General features: G+C 38.7%; 1 protein-coding gene across 4 annotated transcripts in view; it reads left to right on the top strand.

Annotated features, from left to right (window-relative positions):
- RIC1 (RIC1 homolog, RAB6A GEF complex partner 1) overlaps window positions 1-16,747 on the top strand; it is a 169,615-nt gene that overhangs the window by 21,721 nt on the left and 131,147 nt on the right. For all 4 annotated transcript variants that reach the window (XM_058431380.1, XM_032138760.2, XM_058431381.1 and 1 more), the window contains exon 2: window positions 10,671-10,778. In XM_058431380.1, the coding sequence (XP_058287363.1) occupies window positions 10,671-10,778 (108 nt within the window). The remainder of the gene's footprint in view (window positions 1-10,670; window positions 10,779-16,747) is intronic.

Genomic DNA, 16,747 nt, shown 5'->3' with positions numbered 1-16,747 from the left:
AAAAAGGGGAAGCAAGGACCTTCTTCACATGGCAGCAGCAGAGAGAGGGAGCAGGGGAAACTGCGACTTACAAAACCATCAGATCGCATGAGAACTCACTATCACGAGAACAACATGGGGGGAACCATCCCTATGATCCAATCACCTCCCTCCCTCAACACGTGGGGATTATAGATTCTTCCGTCTACATGTGTGGATTACGATTCGAGACAAGATTTAGGTGGGGGACACAGAGCCAAACTGTATCAAACCATCCTTGCATCCCTGGGATAAATCTTATCATAGTATATTACCTTTTTGATATGTGGTTGGATTTGGTTTTCTAGTATTTTGTTGAGGATTTTTGCGTTTACCTGCATCAGGGATATTGGCCTGTGGCTTTCTTTTTATGTTGCATTCTTGTCTGGCTTTGGTATAAGAATAGTGCAGGTATTGTAGAATGAGGTGGGGAGAATTCCCTCCTCTTCAATTTTATGGAAAAGTGCAAGGAGAAGTTGTGTTGTCAGTTTGGTAGAATTTGGCAGTAAAGTCCTCTGGTCCTGGGCTTCTCTTTTTTGGGAGACTTTTTATTACTGATTCAATTTCATTACTTGTTTTTGGTCTGTTTGGGTTTTCTGTCTTCATGATTTAATCTTGGTAGGTTGTTACATGTTCAGGAATTTGCCCTTTTTCTCTATGTTTTCTAGTTTTTTAGTGAGTAGTTTATAATAGTCTGTGATCTTTTGTATTTCTGTGGTATCAGTTGCAGTGTCTTTTTCATTTCCGATTTTGTTTTTTGGATCTTCTTTTTTTTCTTGTTTAGCAGTTTATCAATTTTTAAAATCTTTTCAAGACACCAACTTTTCATTTTGTTGATCTTTTGTATTTTCTTAGTGTCCTTCATTTTGTTCTGGTATGTATAAATGTATATGTATGTATATGCATACTTTTTTTTATACAGCAGAAATATATATATATTTTAATAGTAAAGGAGGCCACGTCCCGGGGCTGCCCTGCTGCTCCAGCCTGACCCTCTGATCTTTATTATTTCTTCCTTTCTGCTAATTTTGTATTTGGTTTGTTCTTTCTTTTCTAGTTCCTTGAGGTCCATTGTTACATTGTTTATTTGAAATCTTCCCACTTTTTTGATGCAGATGTTTATTGCTATAAACATCTCTCTTAACCCTGCATGTGCTGTGTCTCATAGGTTTTGGCATGTTGTGTTTCCATTTTCATTTGTTTCAATAATTTTTTAAAATTTCCTTCTTAATTTATTCATTGGCCCAATGGACATTCAGGAGTATTCTATGTAATTCCCATTTATTTAGACAGTTTTCTAAGTTCCTCTTGGTATTAATTTCTAGTTTGAGGATTCTACTGTCATCTAAGAAGACACTTGATATAGTTTTGAGTTTAATTTTTTTTTCTTTTTTAAGATAGGGTGTATCTCTGTTGCCAGGCTGGAGTGAAGTGGCACAGCCATAGCTCATTGCAGCCTTTACCTCCCTGGCTCAAATGATCCTCCTACTTCAGCCTCCCAGAGTCTTAAATTTTTTGAGACTTGTTTTGTGGCCTATCATATGGTCTGCACTGGAGAATGTTTCATGTGCTGACAAGAATGTGTTTCCGTAGCTGTTAGATAAAATTTTTCTGTAAATGTCTGTTAGGTTCGTTTCATCTAAAATGCAGTTTAAATCCAGTGTTTGTTAATTTTCTGTCTCGATGGTCTAATGCTGATAGTGGGGTGTTGAAGTTCCCAACTATTATTTTATTTTATTATTATTAGAGACAGGTCTCACTGTATCACCCAGGCTAGAATGCGGTGGTGTGATATAGGCTCACTGCAACCTCCACCTCCTGGGTTGAAGCGATTCTCATGCGTCAGCCACCTAAGTAGCTGGGATTACAGGTGTGTGCCACCACACCCACCTAAGTTTTGTATTTTTAATAGAGACACGATTTCACCATGTTGGCCAGGCCGATCTTGAACTCCTGGCCTCAAGTGATCTGCCTACCTCAGTCTCTCAAAATGCTGGGATTACAGGCATAAGCCACCTTGCCTTGCCCTAATTTTTATTGTATTGGAGTCTACTTCTCTTTTTGGGTCTAATAATATCTTTATATATTTGGGCACTCTGATGCTGGTGCATATACATTTAGAATTGTTATATCCTCCTGCTGAATTGATCTCTTTATCATTATATAATGATTTTCTTTGTCTCTTTTTACTGCTTTTGACTTAAAAGTCTGTTTTATCTGATGTAGTTATTGCCACTTCTCACTTCTTGTTCTGTTTGCATGAAATTCCTTTTTCCATCTCTACTTTCAGTCTGTGTGTCTTTCAAGATGAGTTTTTGTAGGTAGCGTATAGTTGGGTCATGTTTTTAAATCCATTCATCCAGTCTGTATCTTTTAAGTGGAAAAGGTGATTATTGATATTACTGTGTGTGTGTGTGTATATATATATATATGATTTTTTTAAAATGTAGATAGATATGTGAGGTCATACTCCTGTCCTTTTCTTAATTGTTTTCTGGTAGTTTTGTATATTCTTTGCTGTTTTCTTTCTCTTACTAGCATTGCAGGTTGGTGGTTTTCTGCAGTGGTAACATTTGAATCCCTTCTCTTCTCACTTACGTGTTTGCTCTACCAGAGAGTTTTATACTTTTGTGTTTTCATGATGGTAGACATAGTCCTTTTGCTTCCGAGTGTAGGACACCTTTAAGCATTTTTTGTAGGGCTGATGTAATTGTGATGAATTATCTCAGTTTTTGCTCATCTGGGAAAGACTCTCCTTCCTTTATGAAGAATAACTTTGCTGGGAGTAGTGTTCTTGACAGGCAAGTTTCTTTTGTTTTGGTTTGGTTTGTTTTTTTTTCTCAGCTCCTCAAATCATCTCATTCTCTCCTGTCCTGTGAGGTTTTTGCTGAGAAATTCACTGTTAGTCGATGGAGGTTTTCTTTAAGTGACTACGTTCTTTTCTTTTGCTGTTTTTAGAATTCTCTCCTTTGAGCAGTGTGATTATAATGTGCCATGAAGACCTTTTGAGTTGTATCTCTTTAAGGATATGTGAGCTTCCTGTTTCTGTATGGTTAAATCTTTTGCTACATGTGGGAAATTTTCAGCTATTATTTTGTTAAATAGTTCTTTTTCTGCTCCTTTGATCTTCTCTTTGCCTTCTGTAACACCAAAAATTCAAATAGATCACTTTATGGTGTCCCATATGTCATGTAGGCTTTGTTCATTCTTATTTATTCTTGTTTTGTTTTCTGAGTTATTTCAAAAATCTGAAATTCATTCTTCTGCTTGATATCATCCATTGCTGAAGCACTCGAATGTATTTTTTATTCCACTTAGTGAATTCTTCAGTTTGAGGATTTCTGTTTGGTTCCTTTTTTATATTTATCTCTCTCTTTGGTGAATTTTTCGTTCATATCTTGAATTGTTTTTCTAATTTCTTTGTATTTTTGTGTTCTCTATCTCACTGAGTGTCTTAAGTATTATTTTGAATCCTGTTTCTGGCATTTCATAAATTTCTTTTTTATTAGAATCTGTTGCTGGAGAATTATTGTGTTCCTTTGGAGATGTCACAATTTCTTGGTTTTTTTTCACACTACTTGTATACTTACAAGTTGATGTCTGTACCTCTGGTGTAACAGATGCTTCTTCCAGTTTTTTAGATTGGCTTTCAGAGAGGTAGACTTTTTCCTGAAGATCTGTCCATGGTGTTGGTTGGGTAGGGCACCCTGTCTTTGATTCTGGGTGTGTGCAGTAGTGTATTTTTCATATGACCTTTTTAGCCATATATAGCATTAGTGGTGTCTGTGACTTCCTCAGTGGTTTAGGGTGCAATTGTTAGCAGAGGCTGAGGTGAAGTTCTCCTGGGCAGTGGAATGCTAGGTAGGCCAGTCCTTGGGCACGAGTGGTGGCAGCAGCAGGCTGTGTGCCTGTCCTTTGGCCCCAGGGTACACAGGCATGGTGTTAGCAGGTTTAATTGGGTTGATTCTTAGGCCTCCATATGGCTTGCTCAGGTGCTGGTGGTTGCAGTGGATGACCAGGTGAGTGGGTAGATCCTTGGATCCCCCCTGGGCAGTGCGTGTGGTATGGGCTATGGCAGTAGTTGTGATGGTAGCATCAGGCTGGGTGGGCTGACTCTCAGGCTTCCCTGTAGGAGTGCGTATGTGTGAGTGGCAGACAGGGTGGGGCAATCTATGCTCCAATCTCTATGCTTGGGCCCTTGGGGGTGTGTGGTGCCAGGCCAGGTGGGCCTGTCTTCAGGACCCCTGATAGAGTGCTCAGGTAGCAACAGTGGATAGAGAGAGCCTTTCCTCAGGGCATGTGCATGTCCACTGTGGCCCCTGCTGCTGGAGGGGATAGGGTTGGTGTCGGTGTCAGTAGCCTCACACCAGAGGCTGGGGTGGGGCAGGTATGATGTGCTTTGCTCCAAGCAGTGTCAGGGGCATTGACACTGGCATGCTGGGAGATTCTGTCCTCAGGACATGTTCAAGTGTGCTGCGGTCTTGCTGTTTGTGGAGATGGGGTTGCTGTCAGGGTTGAGGCTCTCAGAAGTGTACGCTTTGGCTCTTTTTGTCCTTGTGATAGCCTCCCCAGTATACCCTCCCCAGTGCATTGCACTTGCCCGTTTTCCACAGTGTAGGATTCTATATATGCTTTAATACCAGGGACTCTGCCACTCTGCTGGGTCCAAGTGGCATTGCATCACTGTAGGCCCCCAGGTGGATGCAGGGAATGTTAGTAGGGTTTTACTAATGTGGAAATGCAGGGACTCTTGTGCTCAAGGGCAGGATGCAGCCTGATAAGAGCTGGACTGAAAATGACACCATGCTGTAGCTGTTTAGGTCTCATGCAGGTGGTATAGGACCCAGTGTGAGCTCTCTCTCTGGAGCAGTGTCATCATGTGGTCTCTAAGAAGTTCTCTATGCTAGTCTCTGGACCCCCTCTCTGTAAGCTAGGGTTGCAGGAGTCCGTGGTGGGAATGTGGGCCACTGGGTATCTCTCATTTACCTTTCCCCCACACTGGAGATCTACTCTGTTCTCCAGGTCGATAAAGGCCAAGCAGACAACCTTGCTTCCCTCTCCTTCCCTGCTTTAGGTGTTTCCTGTTACTTCTCTGCTAAATTCCAGTGTTGTGTCTTAGATGTTCTGTTGAACGTGTGACTACTCCCTGTTTGGGGTTTTTTTGTTTTTTTTTTTTTTTTCTGTGAAGGAGGCAAGGGCTGATGTCTCTAGTCAGCCATCTTGAAGCCCCTCCTCTATTTTTGCTGTTGTTGCCTGTGTTTTTCAGGTCTTATCCAAAAAATTCCTTGCTCAGACCAATATAATGAATCATTTCCTTTATGTTTACTTCCAGTAGTTTCATAGTTTTGGGTCTTACATTTAAGTCTTTAATCTTTTTTTTTTTTTTTTTATTGAGACAGAGTCTCACCCTGTCCTTCATTCTTGAGTGCAGTGGTGTGATCTCAGCTCACTTCAGCCTCCACCTCCTGAGTTCGTGATTGTCCTGCGTCAGCCTCCTCAGTAGCTGAGATTACAGGTGCATGCCACCATGCCTAGCTAATTTTTGTATTTTTTTTATTAGAGATGGGGTTTTGCCATGTTGGCCAGGTTGGTCTTGACCCCCTGATCTCAAGTGATCTGCCTACCTCGGCCTCCCAAAGCGCTGGGACTATAGGCATGAGCCACCGCACCCAGCCTCTTTAATCTATTTTGAAATGAGTTTTGTGTATAGTAAGATAAGGGTCTAATTTCATTCTTTTGCATGTGGCTATCCAGGTTTCCCAGCACCATTTATTAGATTATCCTTTCTCCAGTGTGTGCTCTTGGCACCTGTTTTTTGAAAATCATTTGGCTGTAAAAGCATGGATGTAATTGTGGGCTATTTTGTTCCATTGTTTTATTTGCTTTTATTGCCAGTACCATGGTGTTTTGGTTAATATAGCTTTGTAGTATATTTTGAAGTCAGGTAGTGTAATTCCACTAACTTTGTTATTTTTGCTCAAGATTGTTTTGGCTATTTGAGGTCCTCTGTGGTTCAGTATGAATTTTAGGCTTGTGTTTTCCACTGCTGTGAGGCATATCATTGGTATTTTGGTAGGGATTGCACTGGATCTGTAGATCACTTTGGGTCATATGGACAATTTAACAGTATTAATTTTTCCAGTCTATAAACATGGGATATCTTTCCATGTATTTGTGTTTTCTTCGTTTCATTACTGTTTTATAGTTTTCATTGTAGGGATCTTTTAATTCTTTAATTAAATTTTTTATTCTTTGGTATTTTTATAGCTATTAATAAATGGGGGCTGGGCGCGGTGGCTCACGCTTGTAATCCCAGCACTTTGGGAGGCCAAGGTGGGCGGATCATGAGGTCAGGAGATCGAGACCACGGTGAAACCCCGTCTCTACTAAAAATAGAAAAAATTAGCCAGGCGTGGTGGCGGGCGCCTGTAGTCCCAGCTACTCAGAGAGGCTGAGGCAGGAGAATGGCGTGAACCTGGGAGGCGGAGCTTGCAGTGAGCCGAGATGGCGCCTCTGCACTCCAGCCTGGGTGACAGAGCGAGACTCCGTCTCAAAAAAAATAAAAAAATAAATGGGATTGTTTTATTGATTTCTTTTTTCAGCTAATTCACTATTAGTGTATAGAGACATTACTGGTTTCTGTATATTGATTTTGTATTCTACAACTTTACTGAATTATTTTGTTCTACCACTTTTTTGGTGGCGTCTTTAGGGTTTCTATATGTAAGACTGTGTTACCTGCAAATAGGGCTAATTTGACTTCTCCTTTCCAATTAATTTGGATACTTTTTATTCTTTTTTTCTTGCTTAATTGCTCTGGCTAGGATTTTCAGTACTGCCTTGAATAAAAGTGGTGAAAGATAGTATCCTTGTCTTATTGCAGATTAGAGGAAAAGATTTCAACTTTTTCTTATTCAGTAGTGTTAGCTATGGGTTTGTCATATATGGCTTTTATTGTGTTGAGTTACATTCTTTCTATTCTTAATTTGTTAAGAGTTGTTGTCAAGAATAGATGTTGAGTTTCGTCAGATGCTTTTTCTGCCTCTACTGAAATGATCATGGGGTTTTTGCCTTTTATTCTGTTAATGTGATATATCACATTTATTGATTTGTCTTTGTTGAACCATCCTTGCATTCCTGGGACCAGTCCTACTTGATCATGGTGAATTGTTGAATTTGGTTTGCTAGTATTTTGTTGAGGACTTTTGCATCTGTGTTCATCAGGTATTTATTTTTGTGACTGTTGACATCCAGTTGTTTGAATACTATTCGTTGCAAAGACTGTGTTTTCTCTATTGTACTTCCTTTCCTCCTTTGTTAAAGATCAGTTGGCATATATTTGTGTGTGTCTATTTCTGGGCTCTCTATTCTGTTCCATTGATTGATTTGTTTATTATTTTGTTAATACCACACTTTCTTGACTACTTTAGCTTTATAGTAAGTCTTGAAGCCAGGTAGTGCCGGTCTTCCAACATTGTCTTCTCCAGTATTAAGTTGCTAGTCTTGGTCTTTTGCCTCTCTATATCAACTTTAGAGTGAGTTTGATACCCAGAAAATAAATTGCTGAGAATTTGACTGAGGTTGTATTAAATGTGTATATCAAGTTGGGAAGAACTGACATATTGACAGTATTGAGTCTTTGTATTCATCGACATGGAATATGTCTGCATTTATTTTTTTCTTTCTTTTTTTGAGACGGAGTTTCACTCTGTCACCCAGGCTGGAGTGCAATGGCGCAGTCTTGGCTCACTGCAGCCTCCGTCTCCTGGGTTCAAGTGATTCTCCTGCCTCAGCCTCCTGAGTAGCTGTGACCACAGGTGGACACCACTACGCCCGCCTAATTTTTGTATTTTTAGTAGAGATGGGATTTCACTGTGTTGGCCAGGTTGGTCTCAAACTTTTGACCTGGTGATCTGCCTGCCTCAGCCTCCCAAAGTGCTGGGATTATAGGCGTGCGCAACTGCGCCCAGCCTGTCTCCATTTATTTAGCTCTTCTTTGGTATCTTTCATTAGTGTTTTGTAACTTTTTTCTATAGATATACGTATTCCTTTACATAGTTTTTTAAAAATGCTTTTTACATTTTTTATGTTTTTGAGACAGCATCTTACTCTGCCACTCAGGCTGGAGTGCAGTGACGTGATCTCAGCTCACTGCAACCTCTGCCTTCCAGGCTCAAGCACCCTCCCACTTCAGCCTCCTGGGTAGCTGGGACTACAGGTGTGTGCCACTGTGCCCAGCTAATTTTTGTATTGTTTTGTTTTGTTCGTAGAGACAACATGTTGCCCAGGCTGCAAGTGTGTGTTTTTTGTTTTTGTTTGGTTTCTTTTTTTTGGAGATAGAGTCTCACTCTTGCTACCCAGGCTGGAATGCAATGGTGTGGTCTTGACTCTGCAACCTCTGCCTCCCAGGTTCAAGTGATTCTCCTGCCACATTCTCCGGAGTAGCTGGGATTACAGGTGCCTGCCACCATGTCCAGCTAATTTTTGTAATTTTTTAGTAGAGACAGGGTTTCACCATGTTGGCGGGCTGGTCTTGAACTCCTGACCTCAGGTGATTTGTCTGTCTTGGCTTCCCAAAGTGTTGGGATTACAGGTGTGAGTCACTATGCCCAGCCTTGTTTTTGTTTTTGAGATGGAGTTTCTGTGCCTAGGCTGGAGTGTAGTAGCATAGTCTCAGCTCACTGCAACCTGTACCTCCCTGGTTCAAGCAGTTCTTCTGCCTCAGCCTCCTGAGTAGCTGGGACTAATTTTTGTATTTTTAGTACAGATGTGACCACACCTGGCTAATTTTTGTATTTTTAGTAGAGATGGGTTTCACCATGCTGGCCAGGCTGGTCTTGAACTCCCGACCTTAAGTGATCTGCCCACCTTGGCCTTTCAAAGTGTAGGGATTACAGGCATGAGCCACTGCGCCTGGCCTGCAAATGTGTTTATAATGACAAATTTCACTTTTTTATTGCTGGTATATAGAAAATTTATTGACTTTTGTATATTAATCTTGGATCCTGTAACCTTGCTATAGTTACTTATTCTAGGAGGATTTTTGGGTCAATTCTGTCAAATTTTCTACATAGATGATCATGTTATCTATGAATAAAGACAGTTTTATTTATTCCTTCCCAATCTCTTTACCTTTTATTCCTTTTTGTGGTCTTATTGAATTAGCTGGGACTTCTACTATTCTGTTGAAAAGCTGCTGTGAGTGGAGACATCCTTCCCTTGTTCCTGATCTTAGCAGGAAAGCTTTGAGCTGTAGGTTTCTCATAGATGTTCTTTATCACTTTGAAAAAATTTTCTATTCTTGAGAGTTTTTTTTTAAATCATGAATGAGTGTTGTTCTGTAGTTTGCTCAGTGTTTTTTGTTCGTTTGTTTTGTTTTATGGAGACGGACTCTCGCTGTTTTGCCCAGGCTGGAGTGCAGTCTCGCAATCTCAGCTCACTACAACCTCCACCTCCCAGGTTCAAGTGATTCTCCTGCCTCAGCCTCCCGAATAGCTGGGATTATAGGCGCCTGCCACCATATCCGGCTAATTTTTATATTTTTAGTAGAGACAGGGTTTCACCATATTGGCCAGGCTGGTCGCAAACTCCTGACCTCAGGTGATCCACCAGCCTCAGCCTCCCAAAGTGCTGGGATTACAGGCATGAGCCATGGCGCCGAGCCTTGCTCAGCGTTTTTATCTTGGTTGTTAGATTTGTTAAGTGCTTTTTCTGCATTTATTGAAATAATCATGTGATTTTTCTGTAGCCTGTTGATGTTGTGGATTTTATTAATTGAGTTTTGAATGTTGAACCAGGCTTGCATACCTGGGGTATGTCGTATTTGGTTATGGTGTTTAATTTTTTTTAATACCTTGTTGGATTTGATTTGCTAATATTTTGTTGAGAGGTTTTATATCTGTGTTCATAAGAGATGTTGTTCTGTAGTGGTTTTTTTTTTTTTTTTTTTTTTTTTGAGACAGAGTCTCGCTTTGTCACCCAGGCTGGCGTGCAGTGTCATGATCTCCGCTCACTGCAAGCTCCGCCTCCCAGGTTCATGCCATTCTCCTGCCTCAGCCTCCCAAGTAGCTGGGACTACAGGTGCCTGCCACCACGCCTGGCCAATTTTTTTGTATTTTTACTAGAAACGGGGTTTCACTGTGTTAGCCAGGATGGTCTCCATCTCCTGACCTCGTGATCTACCCACCGTGGCCTCCCAGAGTGCTGGGATTACAGGCGTGAGCCACCGCGCCTGGCCTCTAGTTTTCTTTTCATGTAATATCCGTTTCTGATTTTGGTATTAAGGGAATGCTGGACAGAAAATTAGGAAGACTCCTGCTTCTATCTTGTGGAAGGCTTTGTAAAGAATTGGTGTAATTTCTCCCTTAAATGTTCGTTAGACTTCACCTATGAACACATTTAGTCCTGGTTCTTTCTGTTTTGGGTGATTATTAATTATTAATTCAGTTTCTTTAATAATACAGGCCTAGGTTTAGGTCTTTGTTTTGGTTGATATGCTTGGAATGTTGAAAGCCGATAGTTTAATATCAATGTTGTCTTTTATTTTACTCTAAAAATACTTTGAATACTCTATATGTTATCTTAAATTTTATTTGTGTGTATTTTTATGAGATATTGATAAAAAATACAACTTTTTTTTTTTAATCACACAGCCTAGTGTGTTAATTGTAACCTACAAGGAGCCTGCAAAATCGTCTACTCAGTTTGGATCCTACAAGCAAGCTGAATGGAGGCCAGATAGTACCATGATAGCTGTATCAGTAAGTAGATTTTACTGCTAAATAGTGTTTTCTTATGAAATCATTACATCGCATTTAAATTTGATTCTCTTAGATGACTTTCTTTCAGGCTTTTACACTCATAAGCATTTATTTTATTCTCAGAAGAATTGCTCTACTGATTATTCTGTGTGGATTACTCCTACTATAGTTTCTCTTTTGACTCTGCTACTTCCTTAACAAAGCACCTGTATCCCTAAACATGGCACCTGTATCCTTTTCTGTTTGTTGTTCTCACTTTACTGGTTTGCCCTTGAAGTCTAACTGCTTTACTAATTATTCTGTGCGTGTTACTCCTACTATAGCTTGTTTTGACTCTGCTGCTTCCTTCCATCCCTAAACATAGCACCTATATCCTTTTCTGTTTGTTGTTCACACTTTACTGTTTTGTCCTTGAAGTCTTACCTAGTTTTTTAAAACATATTCACATGGTATTCTTGAATTTATATTTGAAGTCCTCCCTTCCATTCCAAAAGATATTGCAGAAAATAATAAGCCTTATGTGCATATGTCATACTAAAATTTTCATATCCATTTGGATCTGTTTCTCCTTTTTTCTTCTGTTCTATTAAACGTGCCTAGATATGTTTGATTTAACTTTTCAGTTCATGTTTTATCACTAAGGCTGTCATTGTGACTTAATGTGCATTAGCAGTAATATATGTGGTTAATTAACATTATTGAGCACCTCCTATCTGATGAGTACAATTGTAATCAGTTTACATGGATCATCCCATTTAATCTTTAGATAAGTGCTTTGAAGTAGATATTATTCTTCATAATGGATGTGTAAATTGAGGATCTGAAAAATTGTCTCATCCAAGGTTAGATGGGTAGTGTTTATTAGAGAGATAAGGTATAAACTTAGCTACTCAGCTTCCGTTTACTGTATCCTTATAGCTAACTTATCTCTTTGCGTTGGTCCCTTTCTAGTCCATACTTATATAACACTGACTAGGTTAATAATCTGAAATGTTCCATATGATCAAAAATACTGTTCTATGCTTCCTATAGCAGGAGTTTGCAGATGACTGACCATGTACCAAATATGCCCTGGTGCCTGTTTGTACACAGACCATAATGTAAGAGGATAGTTTTTACATATTTAAATAATCAAAACAAGTCAAAGAAGAATATTTGCTACAGTTGAAAATTATGTGATACTTCAATTTCAGTGTCCATAACTAAAATTTTACTGGGGCATGAAAATCCTCACTGATTTACATATTGTCTGTAACTTCTTTCAAGCCACAATAACAGATTGAGTTGAAGTTCTTACAGCAAGTGTATGTGGTGCTCTCATTGCTTTGCTCTTCTGTTCAATGTGCTGTATAGTAACACAGTTAAAACTTCATAACATTTCAAGTGTACACATATTCCATTCTGTGACATTTTATATTATTTTTATTCTGGTACATACTCATGTCAAAAGAACCAAAGAAGAGAAAAAGACTTCGTTTTGTTTTTAAAGCACACTGGAGTGTGGTTTATTTTATTATTGAATTAGATGGCAAAATATTGTATTTATTATTCAATGGCATTATAGCTATGCCAAAAGAATATAAGCTGACATCACTAGACTAAGCACTTATCGGAGTGTACTGAAGGTTAAGTTAGAAGAATTAAAAAATTTATCACAGAACAGCTCACCACAAAATTCCTTCACAAAAGTAAAATATGAAAATGAAAGTGCAGTAAAAGTAAGTTTGCTTGGTTTTTGATGAATTGACAGATGTTATAATACTGCTCAGTTGTAAATTTCAGTGGTCCATGTGAAGTATGAATTGACTAAGAATTACTCTGAATGGCCTGCGGAACAATTCCAGATGAAAAAATTTCTCAAAGGAGTTGAGAAAATACTAATTCAGTACAACCCGAAGTAGAATCTACGAAGTTGTATTAATTGATAGTAGTAAAAATCCACATGGAGCAGCAAAAGACTTAGTTGGACAGATTGACAAAGTTTGTGAAAATATAAGGCTTTTAAAACCTATGGTTAGTGTAAGTTTTTTTCAGAGATGGAAGCAGGAATATCTTGAATTGCCCTACTCCACAGCTGTTATGGCTTGGGTAGTGATAAAGGCTTATTGGAAACTTTTTTTTACTGAGACTGACTTTTTTTTTTCCTTTATTTGAAGGACCACCCTCTACCACTTAACAGACACTAAATAACTTTGGAAAATAGCTTTTGCTGTATTAGAAAACGTTTTCAAATATGAAATATGTAAAATCTCATTAAGGACCAGCATTAATAGATGAAAATTTGCACTCAATTTTGATGATAGAGAAAAGTACTTTAAACCCCAATTTACCAAAAATGTTATTTCCACAAAAAGAATCTAATTCTCGTTAGTGGATGTGTATTACCAAAAAAAGTTGTACTTTATGTTAAATGTTACAGTACAGTATGTTAAAGAACTATTCTTTTCCCATTGAATGGTCTTGGTACTCTTGTTGAAAATCAATTGGCCTTGGTATTTGGGGTTATTTCTGGATGCTCCATTCTGTTTCATTGTTCTGTATGTCTGTCCTTATTCCAGTACCACAGTTTTTAAATTACTGTGGCTTTGTAGTAACTTTTGAAATTAGGAAGTGGAATCCTCCAATTTTATTGTTGTATTGCTGGATATAAGTCATGTCAACCCATTGTCAACCCCTTGTAAGTTGAAAATACCATAAGTCAAAAATTTAACAGCCCCAAACATCCATCATAATGTCGTAAGTTGAACCATCATAAGTTCAGTATCATCTATAGTTTTGACTATTCTGAGCCAGTCCCTAAGATGCTATATGACTTTTTGAATTGGTTTTCTATTTCTGTAAAAAATACCATTGGGAATTTGGTAGAGACTGTGTTGAATCTGTAGTTCTCTTTGGGAAGCATTAATTTAAGTCTTCCAACCCATGAACATGCAATGTCTTATCAATTCTTTAGACCTTTAATTTCTGTAAGCATTGTTTTCTGGTGTTCAGTGTGGAAGTCTTTTTCCTGCTTCATTTAATTTATTCTTAAGTTTTAAATTTCTTTTTGATGCTATTGTAAATGGAGTTGTTCTTAAGTTTCCTTTTCAGTTGTTCATTGTAAGTGTGTAGACATGTATCTGATTTTTTTTTCCAACTTTTTAACTTCAGGGTACGTGTGTAGGGTGTGCGGGTTTGTTACATAGGTAAACGTGTGCTATGGTGGTTTCCTTGCGCAGATTATGCCATCACCTAGGTATTAAGCCCAGCATCCATTAGCTATTCTTCCTGATGCTCTCCCTCATCCTGTGCCCTGCCCCTCCGTCCTCCAACAGGCCCCATTGTATGTTGTTTCCCCCATGTGTCCATATGTTCTCATCATTCAGCTCCCACTTATAAGGGAAAACGTAGTATTTGATTTTCTGTTCCTGCGTTAGTTTGCTGAGGATAATGGTTTCCAGCTCCAACCATGTCCCTGCAAAGGACATGATCTTGTTCCTTTTTATGGCTGCATAGTATTCCATGGTGTATATGTACCACATTTCTTTTATTCAGTCTATCATCGGTGGGCATTCAGCTGGATTCCATGTCTTTGCTATTGTGAATAGTGCTGCGGTGAATATATGCATGCATGAATGTTTGTAATAGAATGATTCATATTTTCGGGGGTATACCCAGTAATGAGATTGTTGGGTCAAATAGTATTTCTGCGTCTAGGTCTTTGAGGAATTGCCTACTGTCTTCCATAATGGTTGAACTAATTTCCACTCCCACCAACAGTGTAAAAGCATTCCTTTTTCTCTACAACCTAACCAGCATCTGTTGTTTTTTGACTTTTTAGTAATAGCCATTCTGGCTTGTGTGAGATGGTATCTCACTGTGGTTTTGATTTGAATTTCTCTAATGATCAGTGATGTTGAGCTTTTTAAAATATATTTGTTGGACACATTTATGTCTTCTTTTGAGAAGTGTTTGTTCATGTCCTTTGCCCACTTCTTAATGGGATTTTTCTTTTCTTGTAAGTTATTAAGTTCATTGTAGATGCTGGATATTAGACCTTTGTCAGATTGATAGATTCCAAAAATTTGCTTCCATTCTGTAGGTTATCTGTTCACTCCGATGATAATTTCTGTTGCTGTGCAGAAGCTCTTCAGTTTGGTTAGATCCCATTTGTCAATTTTTGCTTTTATTGCAATTGCTTTTGTCATCCTTGTTGTGAAATCTTTGCCTGTGCCTGTGTCCCAGATGGTATTGTCTAGATTTTCTTCCTGGGTTTTACATTAAATCTTTAATCAACCTTGAGTTGATTTTTCTTTAGGGTGTAAGGAAGGGGTCCAGTTTCAATTTTCTGCATATAGCTAGCCAGTACTCCCAGCACCATATATTACATGGGGAATCCTTTCCCCATTGCTTGTGTTTGTCAGGTTTGTGAAGATCAGATGGTGTAGGTGTGTGTTCTTGTTTCTGGGTTCTCTTTTCTGTTACATTGGTCTATGTGTTTATTCTTGTGCCAGTACCATGCTGTTTTGGTTACTGTAGCCCTCTATTACAGTTTTAAGTCGGGTAGCATTATGCCTCTGGCCTTGTTCCTTTTGCTTTGATTGCCTTGGCTATTCGGACTCTTTGTTGGTTCCATATGAATTTTCAAATAGTTTTTTTCTAATTCCATGAAGAATGTCAGTGGTAGTTTAATGGAAATAGCATTGAATCTATAAATTACTTTGGGCAGTATAACCATTTTCACAATATTGACTCTTCCTAGCCATGAAGATGGAATGTTTTTCCATTTGTTCGTGTCATCTCTCATTTGTTTGAACGTTGATTTGTAGTTCCCCTTGAAGAGGTTCTTCACCTCCCTTGTTAGCTGTATTGCTAGGTATTTTATTCATTTGTGACAATTGTGAATGGGAGTTCATTCATAATTTGGCTGTCTGCTTGCCTGTTGATGTATAAGAATGCTAATGATTTTTGTGCGTTAATTTTCTATCCTTAGACTTTGCTGAAGTTGTTTATCAGCTTACAAAGCTTTTGGGCTGAGGCAATGGGGTTTTCTAATATAGGATCATGTCATCTGCAAACAAAGATAGTTTAATTTTCTCTCTTCCTATTTGAATACCGTTCATTTCTTTCTCTTGCCTGATTGCTCTGGCCAGAACTGCCAATACTATGTTGAATAGGACTGGTGAGAGAGGGCATTCTTGTCTTGTGCCTTTTTTCAAGGGGAATGCTTCCAGCTTTTGTCCATTCATTATGATATTGGCTGTGGGTTTGTCATATATGGCTCTTATTATTTTGAAGTATGTTCCTTCAATATCTGGCTTATTGAGAGTTTTTAACCTGAAGGGATGTTGAATTTTATAAAAGACCTTTTCCGCATCTATTGAGATAATCATGTGGTTTTTGTGTTTAGTTCTGTTTATGTGATGAATCACATTTATTGAATTGTGTATGTTGAGCCAGTCTTGCATTCCGGGAATGAAGTCTACTTGGACATGATGGATAAACTTTTTGAGGCTGCTGGATATTTGCTAGTATTTTGTGGAAAATTTTTGCATTGATGTTCATCAAGCATATTGGCCTGAAGTTTTCTTTTTTTTTGTTTCGTCTCTGCCAGGTTTTGGTATCAAGATGATGCTGGCCTCATACAATGAATTAAGGGGGAATCCCTTCTTTCTCAATTGTTTTGGAATAGTTTCAGTAGAAATGGTACCAGCTCTTCTTTGTACCTCTGGTAGAATTCACCTGTGAATCTGTCCTGGGCTTCTTTTTTTTGGTTGCTAGGCTCTTTATTACTTCTCAATTTCAGGACTCATTATTGGTCTATTCAGAGATTCAGTTTCTTCCTGGTTCAGTCTTAGGGAGGGTGTATGTGTCCAGGAATGTATCAATTTCTTCTAGATTTTCTGTTTAATGTGCATTGATGTGTTTATAGTATTCTCCAATGATTGTTTGTATTTCTGTGGGGTCAGGATGATATCCCGTTTATCATT

This window comes from Hylobates moloch, unplaced genomic scaffold, assembly GCF_009828535.3.
Source record: "Hylobates moloch isolate HMO894 unplaced genomic scaffold, HMol_V3 SCAFFOLD_19, whole genome shotgun sequence".
In the NCBI taxonomy this organism is placed as follows: domain Eukaryota; kingdom Metazoa; phylum Chordata; class Mammalia; order Primates; family Hylobatidae; genus Hylobates; species Hylobates moloch.
Note: the sequence above shows the minus strand (reverse complement) of the source record. Positions and strands in the feature narration are given on the sequence as shown.